Below are 13,683 nucleotides of genomic sequence, written 5' to 3' on the forward strand. Positions count from 1 at the left end.
TATGCAATGGGGATACAACTCCTGATTCAACTATCATTACAATCTTCACTATCTAGTCTCTGTAGGCAGTGTTACCTACCAAAGATATGCCTTATAGTCAGCAACCTCTTGCTGACTAGTGAAAGAGTTGTAAATAATTATTAGTACTAGACAGAAGTACAATAAAAAATATTCTCATAAAGGCTCCACAAAGGGGAGATAACTTTGAGCTCATTTGATATGGAAAATAATAAGTTAAAATATTTGCCCGAATAGTCCTGCTAAAAAATTTTCATCTCAAGGCTAGCTAAGTTGTTAGATAGCAATTGTTCTCTCTTGTTAGAAAAGTAGGTATTCCTTAGAACTATCAAAGTGCACTTTGTCACTCCACTCATGTGTAGATAACCAACATTTATGTTTTTGTTATGCGTGCACACAGTCTATATCGGAGTGGCTAATCTTGTTTCTCTCCTACAGGATGTCATAGCTCACCTAATAGTGCAGTACCCGCAGCAGACGGTCTGGAATATGATGGCGATATCTAAGTCTAGCTTTCCTATTAGACTTGAAAGGTGTCAGGCAATATTTGAGAAAGCCAAGAGCAAGTCTCCAGCCCTACATATCTTCTTTAGAGACATCAACAAGCTCACAGGTGGCAAGCTTGTCTCAACTCACCTGTTCGCTGTTGTTTTTTACTTTTTATTCCTTTTTACTTGTCACTACTCCTACTTACCTTTCTTTATTTCTATTAATCGCTACATAATCTCTTTTCACTCTTCTTTCTCCTCCATGTATGTCTTCTCCGTTTAGTCGCTAATTCTCATCCTTTATTTTTCTGTGTCTATTTTTCTTTTTTAGTTACTACCATTCTTTTCATTGTTTTTCCTCGTTATTTTCGTTATTCAGTCCTTTGCGTTCCTCATTTTTTCATTACCCATATTCTCATTTCTCTTTCTCATTGCCCGAATGTTTTTATCTTTTTTTTAATGCTCATCTTACAAGCGCAAGTAGCCAATCACCAGCAGGCTTACAAGCGCAAGTAGCCAATCACCAGAAGGCTGGTGATTGGCTACAGTGTAGTCCTTCCACCTGTTGACCTTCTGCTTTAGATCGACTGTTGGAACTCACCAACAAGCCAGTTCAGCAGAAGGTTTACACCCTTTCACTTGGTGACAACTTCAGGTTTCTCAAAAGGCTTCTGGATGACCCTAACTTTAGTGAAATAATGCTGCCAGGGCAATCTGCCATGACAGTGACACTGCCAGCTGACACGGATCTGACAGGTTTTTGTTTGTACTTTGCACAATTGACTTTGCTTTGCAGTAAAATTGTTGATTTGGGAGACAGTTAAAGATTACTTCATATTCAGCCGTTCACTTTGAGTAGCTTAGTATGAATTTCACCGAGGAGTCGTTGTTATCTTATAAGTTTCGGTTTGAAATTTTCAAAATGGTAGTCTGTTCTCACCACCAGTTGTCCCACAATATGACAGCATCAGAAAAATGCTTTAAAGAGCCGCACTTGGAGTTTTCATTCAAAGCAAAACAGTCGGGCAACTTCATGACCAGCATCTCTTTTTTTAAGTACCGTAATTGCAAGCTCTACCAGCTTTTCTAAATGCATACAATAAATGTAGCCTCATTCAAATTAAAAGCCCAAGTGTCCAGTGAAATAATGTTGCTCTTGCGGTATAGTAGAATGTTGCTATAAGCCTTTACTGGGTTGTACTTTGTCAACTATGAAATCTGATCACATAAAGGTACTTTAACCAAACACAGCTCATCAGCAGTTACCATTTATAGGTATTCCCAAGGACCACAATGCTTTTGCTGCTGGCTCTGTCTACCTCATCGGTTTCCTCGACAAGGTCGACGTTCTCAGTTCCATGATTCGTCCGAAAAAACTTACCATGATTGGCTCAGATGGTAAATCGCATCCATTTCTCTGCAAACCCAAAGATGACTTGAGGAAAGACGGGAGACTGATGGAGTTCAATGGTATCATCAATAAACTCCTGAGGAAAGATGCGCAGAGTCGAAGGATGCAGCTCTATATTAAAACATACGTGAGTTGTTAGCTTAAACTTAAAGGTTGACTTGCAGCAAAATTCACATTACAGTTATTTGGTATCAAAAGATTCACCATGTCTTACTCTGTTGTGTTGTAGGTGCCACATATGTGGAAATGTAATTACGAGCTCTTAAAAGCGCAAAAACGAAAAGCCGTCGTAGATTGGAATCTCTTTATTTCTCTGACGTAGCCATGAAATTTGGTTATCGTCTTGTCACTTGATGTTCTCCCGTGAATTGAAAGGGCAATAAAAAGCTCAATATGAAACTTATTGTAGCACTAGTTTATGAGATGCTCGCTACTTTACAGTTTTGTTTCGGTTTGGTCTAATCGGCAAGTCGTAATCTGATCATGTGACCCAATACTTCGCAAATAATTTCTGCAGCACTTTTCGATTATCGCAAATGACCAACAGGCTCGTCATGATTATCAGACAATGATATGTACTCCTTCAAGCTAAGGCTAAAAAATTAAACGAATTTTTACGGTAAGTTATAAGATATCACAGCTAAAAGTGACAGCATTAAAATGACGATAAAACAGACGCGTAAGAACAATAGACATGGTTTTATTGAATGCGTGAAGTATATTTGTGAAATACTTCGACGAATAAGGTTGCATGAAAGTGTAAACAGAAACCATCTAACACAGCTACGTCACATTTGACCCGTTTTGGAAATAGAATCCAAACTACGGCGGTCTCGTGTGGCCGCGATTAACTGTTCGTTTTTGAGCTTTTAAGAGCTTGTAATCACATTCCCACATATTTTGCACGTACAACACAACAGAGCAAGACATAGTGAATCTTTTCATATCAAATAACTGTAATGTGAATTTTGTTGCAAGTCAACCTTTAATGTTGCCACAACTAAAAGCTTTTAGCATGGAAATACCAAGGCTATAAACTATTAATATGGAAATACCAGTGTTATAAACTATTAATATGGAAATACCAGTGTTATAAACTATGGAAATACCAGTGTTATAAACTATGGAAATACCAGTGTTATAAACTATGGAAATACCAGTGTTATAAACTATTAATATGGAAATACCAGTGTTATAAACTATTAATATGGAAATACCAGTGTTATAAACTATTAATATGGAAATACCAGTGTTATAAACTATGGAAATACCAGTGTTATAAACTATGGAAATACCAGTGTTATAAACTGGAAATACCGGCTGTATAAACTGTTAACCCATATTGGTCATTGTTTTTTTTCACGTGTAAAACAATGTTTCTCATCGTAGGCTGTGATTCCCTTGAATGAAGAATGTGGGCTTATAGAATGGATAAACAACACCTCCCCGTACCGAACAATTCTGAACTTACTCTATAAGGAGAAGGGTTGCTATGTCAGCATGACTAGCTGTATGAATGCATACAAGGCTTTCCACAGCAAGTTAGTATCTATGGAAGCTGTGACCTAGTTTTTCTTCCTTTGCTAACATTGCGGTTGAATATCTAAATTTTCCCTTTGGAACTCTTTTTTTGTAGAGTGAGATTTGTTTAGGTGTTGATGCTTTGTTTTTAGAGAGTTGCTTGTTAACAAGTCACCTAATAGTGCTATCTATTACAAACAGCACGTATCACTTAAATGTGTGGTTCATATCACTAAACCTTGTCATTAGTATGACCAAAATAGGCTTTGACTTTGGTCATACTGATGAAATAGCCGATTTACTTTGCGAGTTATTAATTGTTAAACCATATGCTAATACGTACAATATAGCACTAGATTTAGTTAAATGGAAGGTTAAAAATGTATATTAGAAACTAGGTGTACAACGCTAAACAGCACAGGACTATGCCGTTTGCATGGAATTGTTAAATTCATTAAATTAACCTGTAAACTCGTGCCACTTAAAATGACAATATACCCCAGGTGTCTTTATCTAACACTGTTTATCAATATTTTATGTATAACTATATTTATAGTTAAATTGCTAATTGCATTGCCTATAGTTGCAAATAGTCATAGTATAGTCATAGTATAGTCATAGTACAGCCATAGTATAGTCGTAGTATAGCCATAGTATAGTCGTAGTATAGCCATAGTATAGTCGTAGTATAGCCATAGTATAGTCGTAGTATAGCCATAGTATAGTCATAGTATAGCCATAGTATAGCCATAGTATAGTCGCAGTATTATAATCATAGTATAGTCGTAGTATAGTCATAGTACAGTCATAGTATAGTCATAGTATAGCCGTAGCTTGTGTTGGATTCACTCTTGTGACTTGTTTACTTCTTAACAACATTCTCATCAATGGTATTATTAGTTTGTTGAGATAGCTATGAGGTAAGCACAAGGTAGGTACTGTTAAGATGTCATTTCATATCCGCAGTTACAAATATGATGAGACATCTTTGCTTAAAACCATTAAAAATATTTGTCTTTTTTACATCGTTGTCTATTAAAATGAGGTTTAACCTGATATGTCAAGTTACAACTCTAGTAAAACGCATACAATTTTAAGAAGATTCCTTCTGTTGTTGGCATAGAGGCATCTGATGTATTCTCCTGTAGATCTCCTGTAGACGTCAGGCTACCAATATTCAGACAGACTCGAGACAAATTTCCTCCGATCCTTCACCTTTGGTTTCTCCGCAACTTCCCCGACCCTACATCATGGTAAGTACAGTTTATCTTTCCGACTTCTATATTTGCAAATTGTCTATATTAATAAATAACACTCTATCCTGCTCAGTTGAGTATGTTGCTAGCAGAAATTCCAATTTATCGTTCATGGCAGGTTTGACAAATTATGATTTTTTCCAATACCCTAGATTTTTTTGATAAATTTGATTGCTTTGCTCATTTTTGCCCACGCAACCTCTCTGTGTTTCACACCAGAATGTTGGTGAATCCACTTGTCATTATTAGTGGTTTAATTTAACAAATTTCTTATATTTTTTGCATTCAACAGCCATATACATGTAAATTATAAAGTGTTAACTACTAAGTTAGGGGAGTAGAGCTACTAGCAGTCTCACATTAAGTACGAATGAGAGTTGAAGAAATGAAAAGTCACTATGAAATATTGATGCACCTTCTTCCTTGGTGTGATCAATGCGATTGTATGCAAAATATAAACACTAGCCTGCCAGTGTTTTCAGTACCTAACTGGTTTCTGATTTTTGAATGAATGAAAAGAAAGGTGGAGAATACTCTTCAATGCTTGCACTTCAGCTGATTGCAGTAAAGAGTTTGATGTCATAATGTCATTTATTGAACAGAATAGTGAGTGAAAGCTGCACCAGTTTCAGTTGTTACCTCACAGATAATCCTGTTTTCAAGTTTACTAAATAAACTCATAGGTCCCAACTCTAAAAGTCCTTCTGTAACATTATACTAGACATGCAGTTAATTATCTTTATCACATTTTGCTCATTCACAATAGTGGAGTGTTTACAGATTTATTACACACATCAAAACAAGACTGTTTGTCAAGAAACACTCATTTTGGCCAAGATTATAAAAATAGTTTAAAATTTTTTTTTTTCAAAAAAACATGATTTAAATGACTATTTAAATTAATTATTCAAACCATTTTATTAAATTAATTATTACTCACTTATTAAACAGAGTAGTGTGAGAAAACTGTAGTCACAGTTGCTATCCTACGATTAATTCTGCATTGAGGTTCACTAAATAAATTCATAGGTCCTAACTTCAAAGGTACTTGTGTACCGTTGTACTACACATGCAATTAATTTTCTCCACCATGCTTGCTAATTCGTGATAAAGGAGTGCTTATAGATTTATTACACACATTTCAAAACAAGATTGTTTGCCAATAAACACTGATTTTTGCAAAAGTATGAACAAATAAAAAATAAAGATTTTTCCATGAAAAAAATCATAATTTACACATAGATCATGATTCAAAGTCATCAATTTAAATAATTTGATTTTTTCATACCAGTCCTACTTTATGGCAAACAAAGTATTAATATTACCAGCTTTTCTAGAGTTTAGATTATCTTTGCTCATATTTTAGCTATAAACATCACTTGTTATGTTGCTGTACCATATGGCCTCGTGTGAGATTCTATAAACATCACTTGTTATGTTGCTGTATCATATGGCCTCGTGTGAGATTCTATAAACATCACTTGTTATGTTGCTGTACCATATGGCCTCATGTGAGATGCTATAAATATCACTTGTTATGTTGCTGTACCATATGGCCTCATGTGAGATGCTATAAACACCACTTGTTGTGTTGCTGTACCATATTGCCTCATGTGAGATACTATAAACACCACTTGTTATGTTGCTGTACCATATGGCCTCATGTGAGATGCTATAAATATCACTTGTTATGTTGCTGTACCATATGGCCTTATGTGAGATGCTATAAATATCACTTGTTATATTGCTGTACCATGTGGCCTCATGTGAGTTTCTATAAACATCACTTGCTATGTTGCTGTACCATATGGTCTCATGTGAGATGCTATAAACACCACTTGTTGTGTTGCTGTACCATATGGCCTCATGTGAGATGCTAATTCATAGCATACAAAAAACTTGCACATATTTTTATAGCTTATGCCATGTTGTCCATCTTGGCATTGTGTTTCTGCAAATGCAGTTTTTCAAGATCAGCATTACTTGTTGTTTTCACGCTCACACTTGCAGGTACAATGCCAGAGTAACCTATGCCAGAACCTTGGCTGTCATGTCTGTCATTGGGTATATAGTCGGCCTTGGAGATCGGCATGGTGAAAATATCTTGCTTGACTCTGCAACTGGTGGCATCATGCACGTTGATTTCAACTGTCTCTTTAATAAGGTGAGAGCGTTATTCCTAAATACCCAAGGTACACCATGAAGTCTACAGTTCATGGCTTCAGTTCATACATGATACACCAAAGACCTTTTCTTACAAGTGATAAATGCCTAGTCTTGAGATTCCAACTCAATGTTGCTGTTAGTTGTTATAGATAAGAATGTGTTATGCTTGGCAATTTTAATTTTTTGTCATATCCAAAGCTTAATCTGTCTGCTCATCTGCCACCTTACTCAGCTTCGTTTGACTCGCTGTCTGTTTGTATATTGCAAGATTGTGAAAGTTGAATGTATATGTTAGGGCCTGACATTTGATTGGCCAGAAGTGGTGCCTTTTCGTCTTACACACAACATGGTGGCAGCAATGGGTCCGCTTGGATATGAAGGAATATTCAAAAAGGCAGCCGAGGTTACACTCCGTGTAATGAAGCAGGTAAACTCAGTGTTTCAAATATTCTCTTGCTAGTAGTGCCGATTACAGGGTTGTCTCTACTTGCAATGGTTGGTTCGCCTGTTTGTATGATGCATGCTATTTTTCAGCATATTAGCCTTGAGTAATATTTCGATTTACTGTATATAATACCGTTGGGGGCTAGTAGTATAGAGCGCCTGAACTGCAAACAACGGGTTGAGATTCAATTCCTAAAAAGACCACTGATGGTGACAGAAATGACATCCAACCTATGTGCATATGGACATGTCTTCAGTTGTTGAGTTTTCCTTGTTTTCCTTTTCGGACACCCAAAGAGAGCTGTGTTGATTCACCCCACCTGAAGTGTAAAAACAAGTTGATGTTATCAGCTGCAGTGCACAATACAAGCAATACTGTACTATGTTCTTAAAAGTCTGCTGTAGCCTAGTAGTTTAGAGCTGCTGTAGCCTAGTAGTTTAGAGTGCATGACCTACAAACAACAGGTTGGGGTTCAATCCTCAAAAACGGCCACTAGTGGTGACAGGAATAACATCTAACCTTAAATTACTTTCTGCAACTGGGCATGTCTCCAGTCGTAGACACTGGACTCAGACATGTCCAGTCAAGATCACAGAGCTTTTGTAACACTGGCTCCTGAAAATACGCTCAGCCTCTGCTTGCAGTAGGCTAATCAGACATCACACTCGATATTAGAGGGGTTGCTTACAAACAGTTATATCAGATACAGTTAGTTTAATCAATCGAATCGTATGGTTATTTGTGCCAAGTCTCCAAATCAATGCAGTATAAAGACTGGGGTATTTCAAACTAACCATGGCGATTAGCCATGGCTGTATTAAACTGTTAGTTACATCACTGAAGCTTGGTCGCTGTTACAATGCTGTTAAAGTATGTATGATTAATGGGCAGCTGATATTGGATGGCGAACTGAAATTAAATTTAAAGGTTTGCTTATTTTTGTTCAATGAGTTGAAGTTGATTTCCAATACATGATCGCTGTTATCATTATGTTAGGTTGGCGTTCTTGATACAGACAGCCAAGAAAAGTATGAATTTGAACAACTAGTTTTGGATTAGAAATTTAGCATTCATTTGTCAGCCAACGATGTTACCACCTTGAAAATGAATTTTAAACAATCAAAAAGAAAAAAATAATGAAATTACAAGCATATTAAATCATTAAATTTTAGTTTAGGGTTACTAGGTTTGTTAGATGCACTGAGACAGCAAGTAGAAATGTGTGAAGATGAAGATGCTAATGAGAATGTTCCGGAAGCACTCACAGACTGTTTTCTCTCAATTAGCCTCATACACAGTGCCAGCTGGCAGTAGCCTAGATCATATTTCTCTCTCTGCTGCGTTTAATGTAGCCATGTTCTACTGTGTCCTCATGTCGTGAACCCTCCAGCAGTTATCTATGCGCTGTATTTGTTAATTATGACTATAATTCAGTTCTTAACTATCTAAAAGTTCTCTCCTATTACTCACTATGTTCTATTTAGTACACTCTCTATATTTTAATTTAATTCTGTCTATATTCTCTTTCAATACTGTCTATATTTTCTCTTAGTACTGTTCATGTTCTCTCTTAGTACTGTCAATGTTCTCCCTTAGTACTGTCTATATTCTCTCTTAATACTGTCTATATTCTCTTCAAGTACTGTCTATATTCTCTTCAAGTACTGTCTATATTCTCTTCAAGTACTGTCTATATTCTCTTCAAGTACTGTCTGTTCTATCTTAGTACTGTCTATATTCTCGCTTAGTACTGTCTACATTTTCTCTTAGTACTGTCTATATTCTCTCTTAGTACTGTCTATATTCTCTCTTAGTACTGTCTATATTCTCTCATAGTACTGTCTATATTCTCTCTTAGTACTGTCTATATTCTCTCTTCAAGTACTGTCGATATTCTCTCATAGGACTGTCTATATTCTCTCTTAGTACTGTCTGTATTCTCTTTTAATACTGTCTATATTTTCTCTTAGTATTGTTTATATTCTCTTCCAAGTACTGTCTATGTTCTCTCTTAGTACTGTCTATATTCTCTCTTAATACTGTCTATATTCTCTCTTAGTACTGTCTATATTCTCTCATAGTAGTCTATATTTTCTCTTAGTACTGTCTATATTCTCTCTTAGTACTGTCTATATTCTCTTCAAGTACAGTCTATATTCTCTCTTTGTACTGTCTATATTCTCTCTTCAAGTACTGTCGATATTCTCTCATAGTACTGTCTATATTCTCTCTTAGTACTGTCTATATTCTCTTTTAATACTGTCTATATTTTCTCTTAGTACTGTTTATATTCTCTTCCAAGTACAGTCGATATTCTCTCTTAGTACTGTCTATATTCTCTCTTCAAGTACTGTCGATATTCTCTCATAGGACTGTCTATATTCTGTCTTAGTACTGTCTATATTCTCTTTTAATACTGTCTATATTTTCTCTTAGTATTGTTTATATTCTCTTCCAAGTACTGTCTATGTTCTCTCTTAGTACTGTCTATATTCTTTTCAAGAACTGTCTATATTCTCTCTTAGTACTGTCTATATTCTTTTCAAGTACTGTCTATATTCTCTCTTAGGACTGTCTATATTCTCTTCAAGTACAGTCTATATTCTCTCTTAGTACTGTCTATATTCTCTCTTAGTACAGTCTATATTCTCTCGTAGTACTGTCTATATTCTTTATCAGTACTGTCTATATGCTCTTTTAGTACTGTCTATATTTTCTGTCTAGGTACCATATATACTCTTTCTTAATACTCTATATAGTCTTCTCTTGTTGTCTCTTTCCATGTTTTAGTGTTCAACTCATACTCTCCTAGTAACCCAGATACTATTTCATAGGGCTGCATCTATTCTCTGGAATGTATTCAATGTTTTGTTAACCAGGAGAAGGACCAATTGATGTCCATACTTCGACCTTTCATATATGATCCCCTGGTTGAGTGGAGCAAACCCTTAGCCACCGGGAAGCGTAAGGGCAAGCAACAGAGTGACACCGGGGAGGTGAACAATGAGCAAGCTATGACTCATGTGCAGACAATAGAGAACAGGCTCGCAGGTAAACCCTTTAACCATTCTGATAGGCTAACCAGCTGCTCTATTCAGTATAAACATTTTTCAATTTTAAGGAACGCTGCATTTGGATCTAAAGACATCGCAAACTGGAAAGTTACTCTGGTTTGAGTTTGCAAAATTGCAAAACTTACGCATAAAAGCGTGAGCCTGTGTTCTAATAGTGCTACAGGAACATTGCTGCATCAATTTTCAAAGTTTTTGTATAGAAGATGTTTTTTCGTTATCATATGCCTGATAATAAGTTTAGCTAAATACTCATACTATGTATAATATATATACCCGGTAATAATATATGTAATATAAATAATATATCGAATTTTATGTATGAAAACTACACAAGAAAAACAAAAAAGAGGCTCTCTATGCAATAATCTATATATATATATATATATATAAATATCTCGATGTTTGTTTGTCTTTTGCTAGTCTGTATGTCCGTATGTTCAGTTATATATTGATAGTTTGTGGTAGCATGATAGCCTATCAACCGTACGCCTCGAGTTCAACCTCCATGCAAAGGATTATTTTTTTCAACGCTGTTAGAGTGGCTTTGGATAGACGCACGCACACTGTTCTTATTGTAGTAAAGATTGCATATCACTTCTTTTCTGTTTTTTCTCCTGTTAGATTTTTGGTATATGAGGATCTATTAGTTTACATTTGTTGTGGTAATTACAAACAAAGGATTTTATATCAGATCCTTACAGAAGTTATCATCTCTTTCTTCTATCATCCTCTTTCAACACCGTAGGCACAAACTTCACCAATTAGTAACTGTATCATATCTCATGGATTTTAGAAGGTGAGTCGGGTCAGGATAAAGGTTTGTGGTTGTCGACTGAAGGTCATGTACAGGACTTGATCTCTGAGGCTACGGACGAAAAGAATTTAGCTAGGATGTACGTCGGCTGGGCAGCTTTCTTCTGAATTTCAGGTTTTAGCTATTGAGCTGGACTACCGGAGTAGGATTCTATGTAGGCTGGCTATTGACTCTAATCTGCTCGATGGTTCTCTCACACTACAACTCTTGTCATTCTTGTTTTTTATAGATGAAGAAGTTAGTTTTATTGATTCTACTGTTATTAGACAACTTTGTTCTGTTGGCTTAAATGTTGGTTGGTTTTATTTCAAGGGTAATAAACCAATATTGTTGATAAGTTTAGCTAGAGGTGTCCGTTCATAGTTAATGATTTGCTCAAAGACACATGAGGGCTATTTTCAAAATACATAGCCTGAGAACTCGTAAAGGGCATATCTGTTAATACGCTTCATATACAGCTCTATGGTAATTCATATGAAAAGAGTTAATGTGATATGGACCATAATCAATAGCAAAAGATGGAATACACTGAAGATGGGTTAGACCAGAATAAAGACAGTCATTGGTGCATCAGCAGGTTGGTGAGATGATGAAACTTCATTAGCTAATGCATATCATTTGCTGTCGACAGAATCGTGCTTACATTTGTTACTCTCACAGCTGCCAGATGTCTACATTCCACTAGCGTGGTGTGCCATGTAGCCATTATATGATTATTCATCTTTTCATTTAAAACCATACTGGTGTATAACTCATCTTAGACTAGATATGAGCATGCTAGCTCTCAGAGATGTAGCTTGTGCGGTAATTAAAATATATATTAGCATAATACATGTAGCTCCCAGAAATGTAGCTTGTGTGGTAAGTAAAATACATATTAGCATGCTAGCTCTCGGAGGAATGATATTGCGGTAGTTAAACCAGATATTGTCCACAAGGCATATCAAATTATCTGCAGTGTGTTATAGATGGAATATTTTATTGCTACGTTATATAATCATTTAAATATGGAAATATATGTGGTACCAATTGACACTCATATAATCCTATGCAATAAACCCTAGACATTTGTCATTTTAAACATGTGTCACATATCAGAAGTTATGAGGTCTTTTCTGATTGGACAGCCTGTGCACTCATTGGTTGATAGTCCACCATTCATGTGCTCCAATCAGATACGGCGTTATAGAGCAACCACACTGTGCATAGACCTCATTATGTTGGTGCATCGAGAGACATTGTAGTCAAACCTGACAGCAGCACAAAGCAATAATTCAAAGAGCGGATAATCGCATATTAAGCTGCTAAGGTAATGAATAAACTCCACTATATTGTTAGAAGATTACTCTGCTAAAATAGCATTTGTGCTCTCGTTGTGACTGTTTTTATTTCGAGTTTCTGGGACTGATTATCTATATATTGTATAATATTAATATTTCTCAAGGTTTGTGTGTCCCTCCAGCTATAGCTATTAAATATTTGTCTATATATATTTCTCAAGGTTCGTGTGTGGATATGTGTGTCTCTCCAGCTATAGCTATTAAAATCTTGGAATAAAAATCCAAACCGAAAAATATTTGATCTCGTACCCTGCCGTTCACCAGTCCATATTGCTCTAGAGACAACTGAAACTCTCCCGCAATTCTCAATAGTGTACAAACAAACATTTCATACAACACTGTAGACAAAGTCTATGTAATGGCCTACAGCTAAATACAAATAGTATTATAACAAGGCGCAGCTAAGTTAAGAGCAGTATTCAGGTATGATATATTCTTCTGATTGCTGTAGCTATTTTAAAGTCAGCTGAAAGACTTCAATTGGCAAAGAAGAATTGAAGTTCAAAAGGACGTGGGACCAAAAAAAATAGTGAGCTAGTATGTTCCCAGGCATCTGATTTCAGATGTGCTAGGTATTTGGCACGAATTCAAATATTTTGGTTAATCAGTGATGCATGGATTCCAAGTGGACATTTAGTAAAGCAAGGATCAAACAGGAAATAGAAGAGAATGACAAATTGACAAATGAATACAAAGCGGCTAGAGGAATACGTGTACTAACAAGTTTCAATTATATATAACAGCTTGAGTTTTTATGTAGTAGTCACTCTGTTGGCAAAAATATATTAAGCTTTTGTGTTAACACCTCTATATGAAGAATTTTTAGCACAAAGTTTTAAGCGCTTCATTTTGAAAGATTGCCATTACTTTGTTCAAAGTCCCGGGTGTGACACTCCGTAAGCTGGATAACTTTTGACTTGGATAGTTAAAGGAATATTAGATAACCTCAATATATTCAATTCATTTCGTTTGGCTTTCAAATCAACCTTCTCAAAGAGAAGTCTATCAAATGTGTATAGCACAGACACTTTCACAGCCGACAAAGGCCTGAAATGACTGCGAATCCGACACGTATCGGTGTAATTGGTGCTGGCATCATTGGCATGTCTTCTGCATACAGACTTCAGACAGAGCTTGTCAACACAAAGGT

At 35.9% G+C, this 13,683-nt stretch overlaps 2 protein-coding genes across 3 annotated transcripts in view; both read left to right on the plus strand.

Moving 5' to 3' along the window:
* Nucleotides 1-11,535, plus strand: part of LOC137400356 (serine/threonine-protein kinase atr-like) — a 45,664-nt gene extending 34,129 nt beyond the window's left edge. The window contains 9 exon segments of the mRNA XM_068086684.1: nt 457-631; nt 1,089-1,262; nt 1,782-2,044; nt 3,307-3,427; nt 4,562-4,691; nt 6,705-6,858; nt 7,156-7,287; nt 10,185-10,356; nt 11,173-11,535. Coding sequence (XP_067942785.1) covers nt 457-631; nt 1,089-1,262; nt 1,782-2,044; nt 3,307-3,427; nt 4,562-4,691; nt 6,705-6,858; nt 7,156-7,287; nt 10,185-10,356; nt 11,173-11,300 — 1,449 coding nt within the window. The 3' untranslated portion in view covers nt 11,301-11,535.
* Nucleotides 11,536-12,483: 948 nt separating this feature from the next.
* The window catches only part of LOC137399411 (D-aspartate oxidase-like), a 33,167-nt gene continuing 31,967 nt past the window's right edge, over nt 12,484-13,683 (plus strand). Inside the window, exons 1-2 of one of the 2 annotated variants that reach the window (XM_068085509.1) lie at nt 12,484-12,502; nt 13,570-13,681. In XM_068085509.1, coding sequence (XP_067941610.1) covers nt 13,586-13,681 — 96 coding nt within the window. In that variant the 5' untranslated portion in view covers nt 12,484-12,502; nt 13,570-13,585. Of the gene's footprint in view, nt 12,503-13,376; nt 13,682-13,683 lie in introns of those variants that run through there. The other variant, XM_068085510.1, reaches the window with a different exon arrangement.

The sequence above is a fragment of the Watersipora subatra genome, chromosome 7 (genome assembly GCF_963576615.1).
Source record: "Watersipora subatra chromosome 7, tzWatSuba1.1, whole genome shotgun sequence".
NCBI classification, from domain to species: Eukaryota; Metazoa; Bryozoa; class Gymnolaemata; order Cheilostomatida; family Watersiporidae; genus Watersipora; species Watersipora subatra.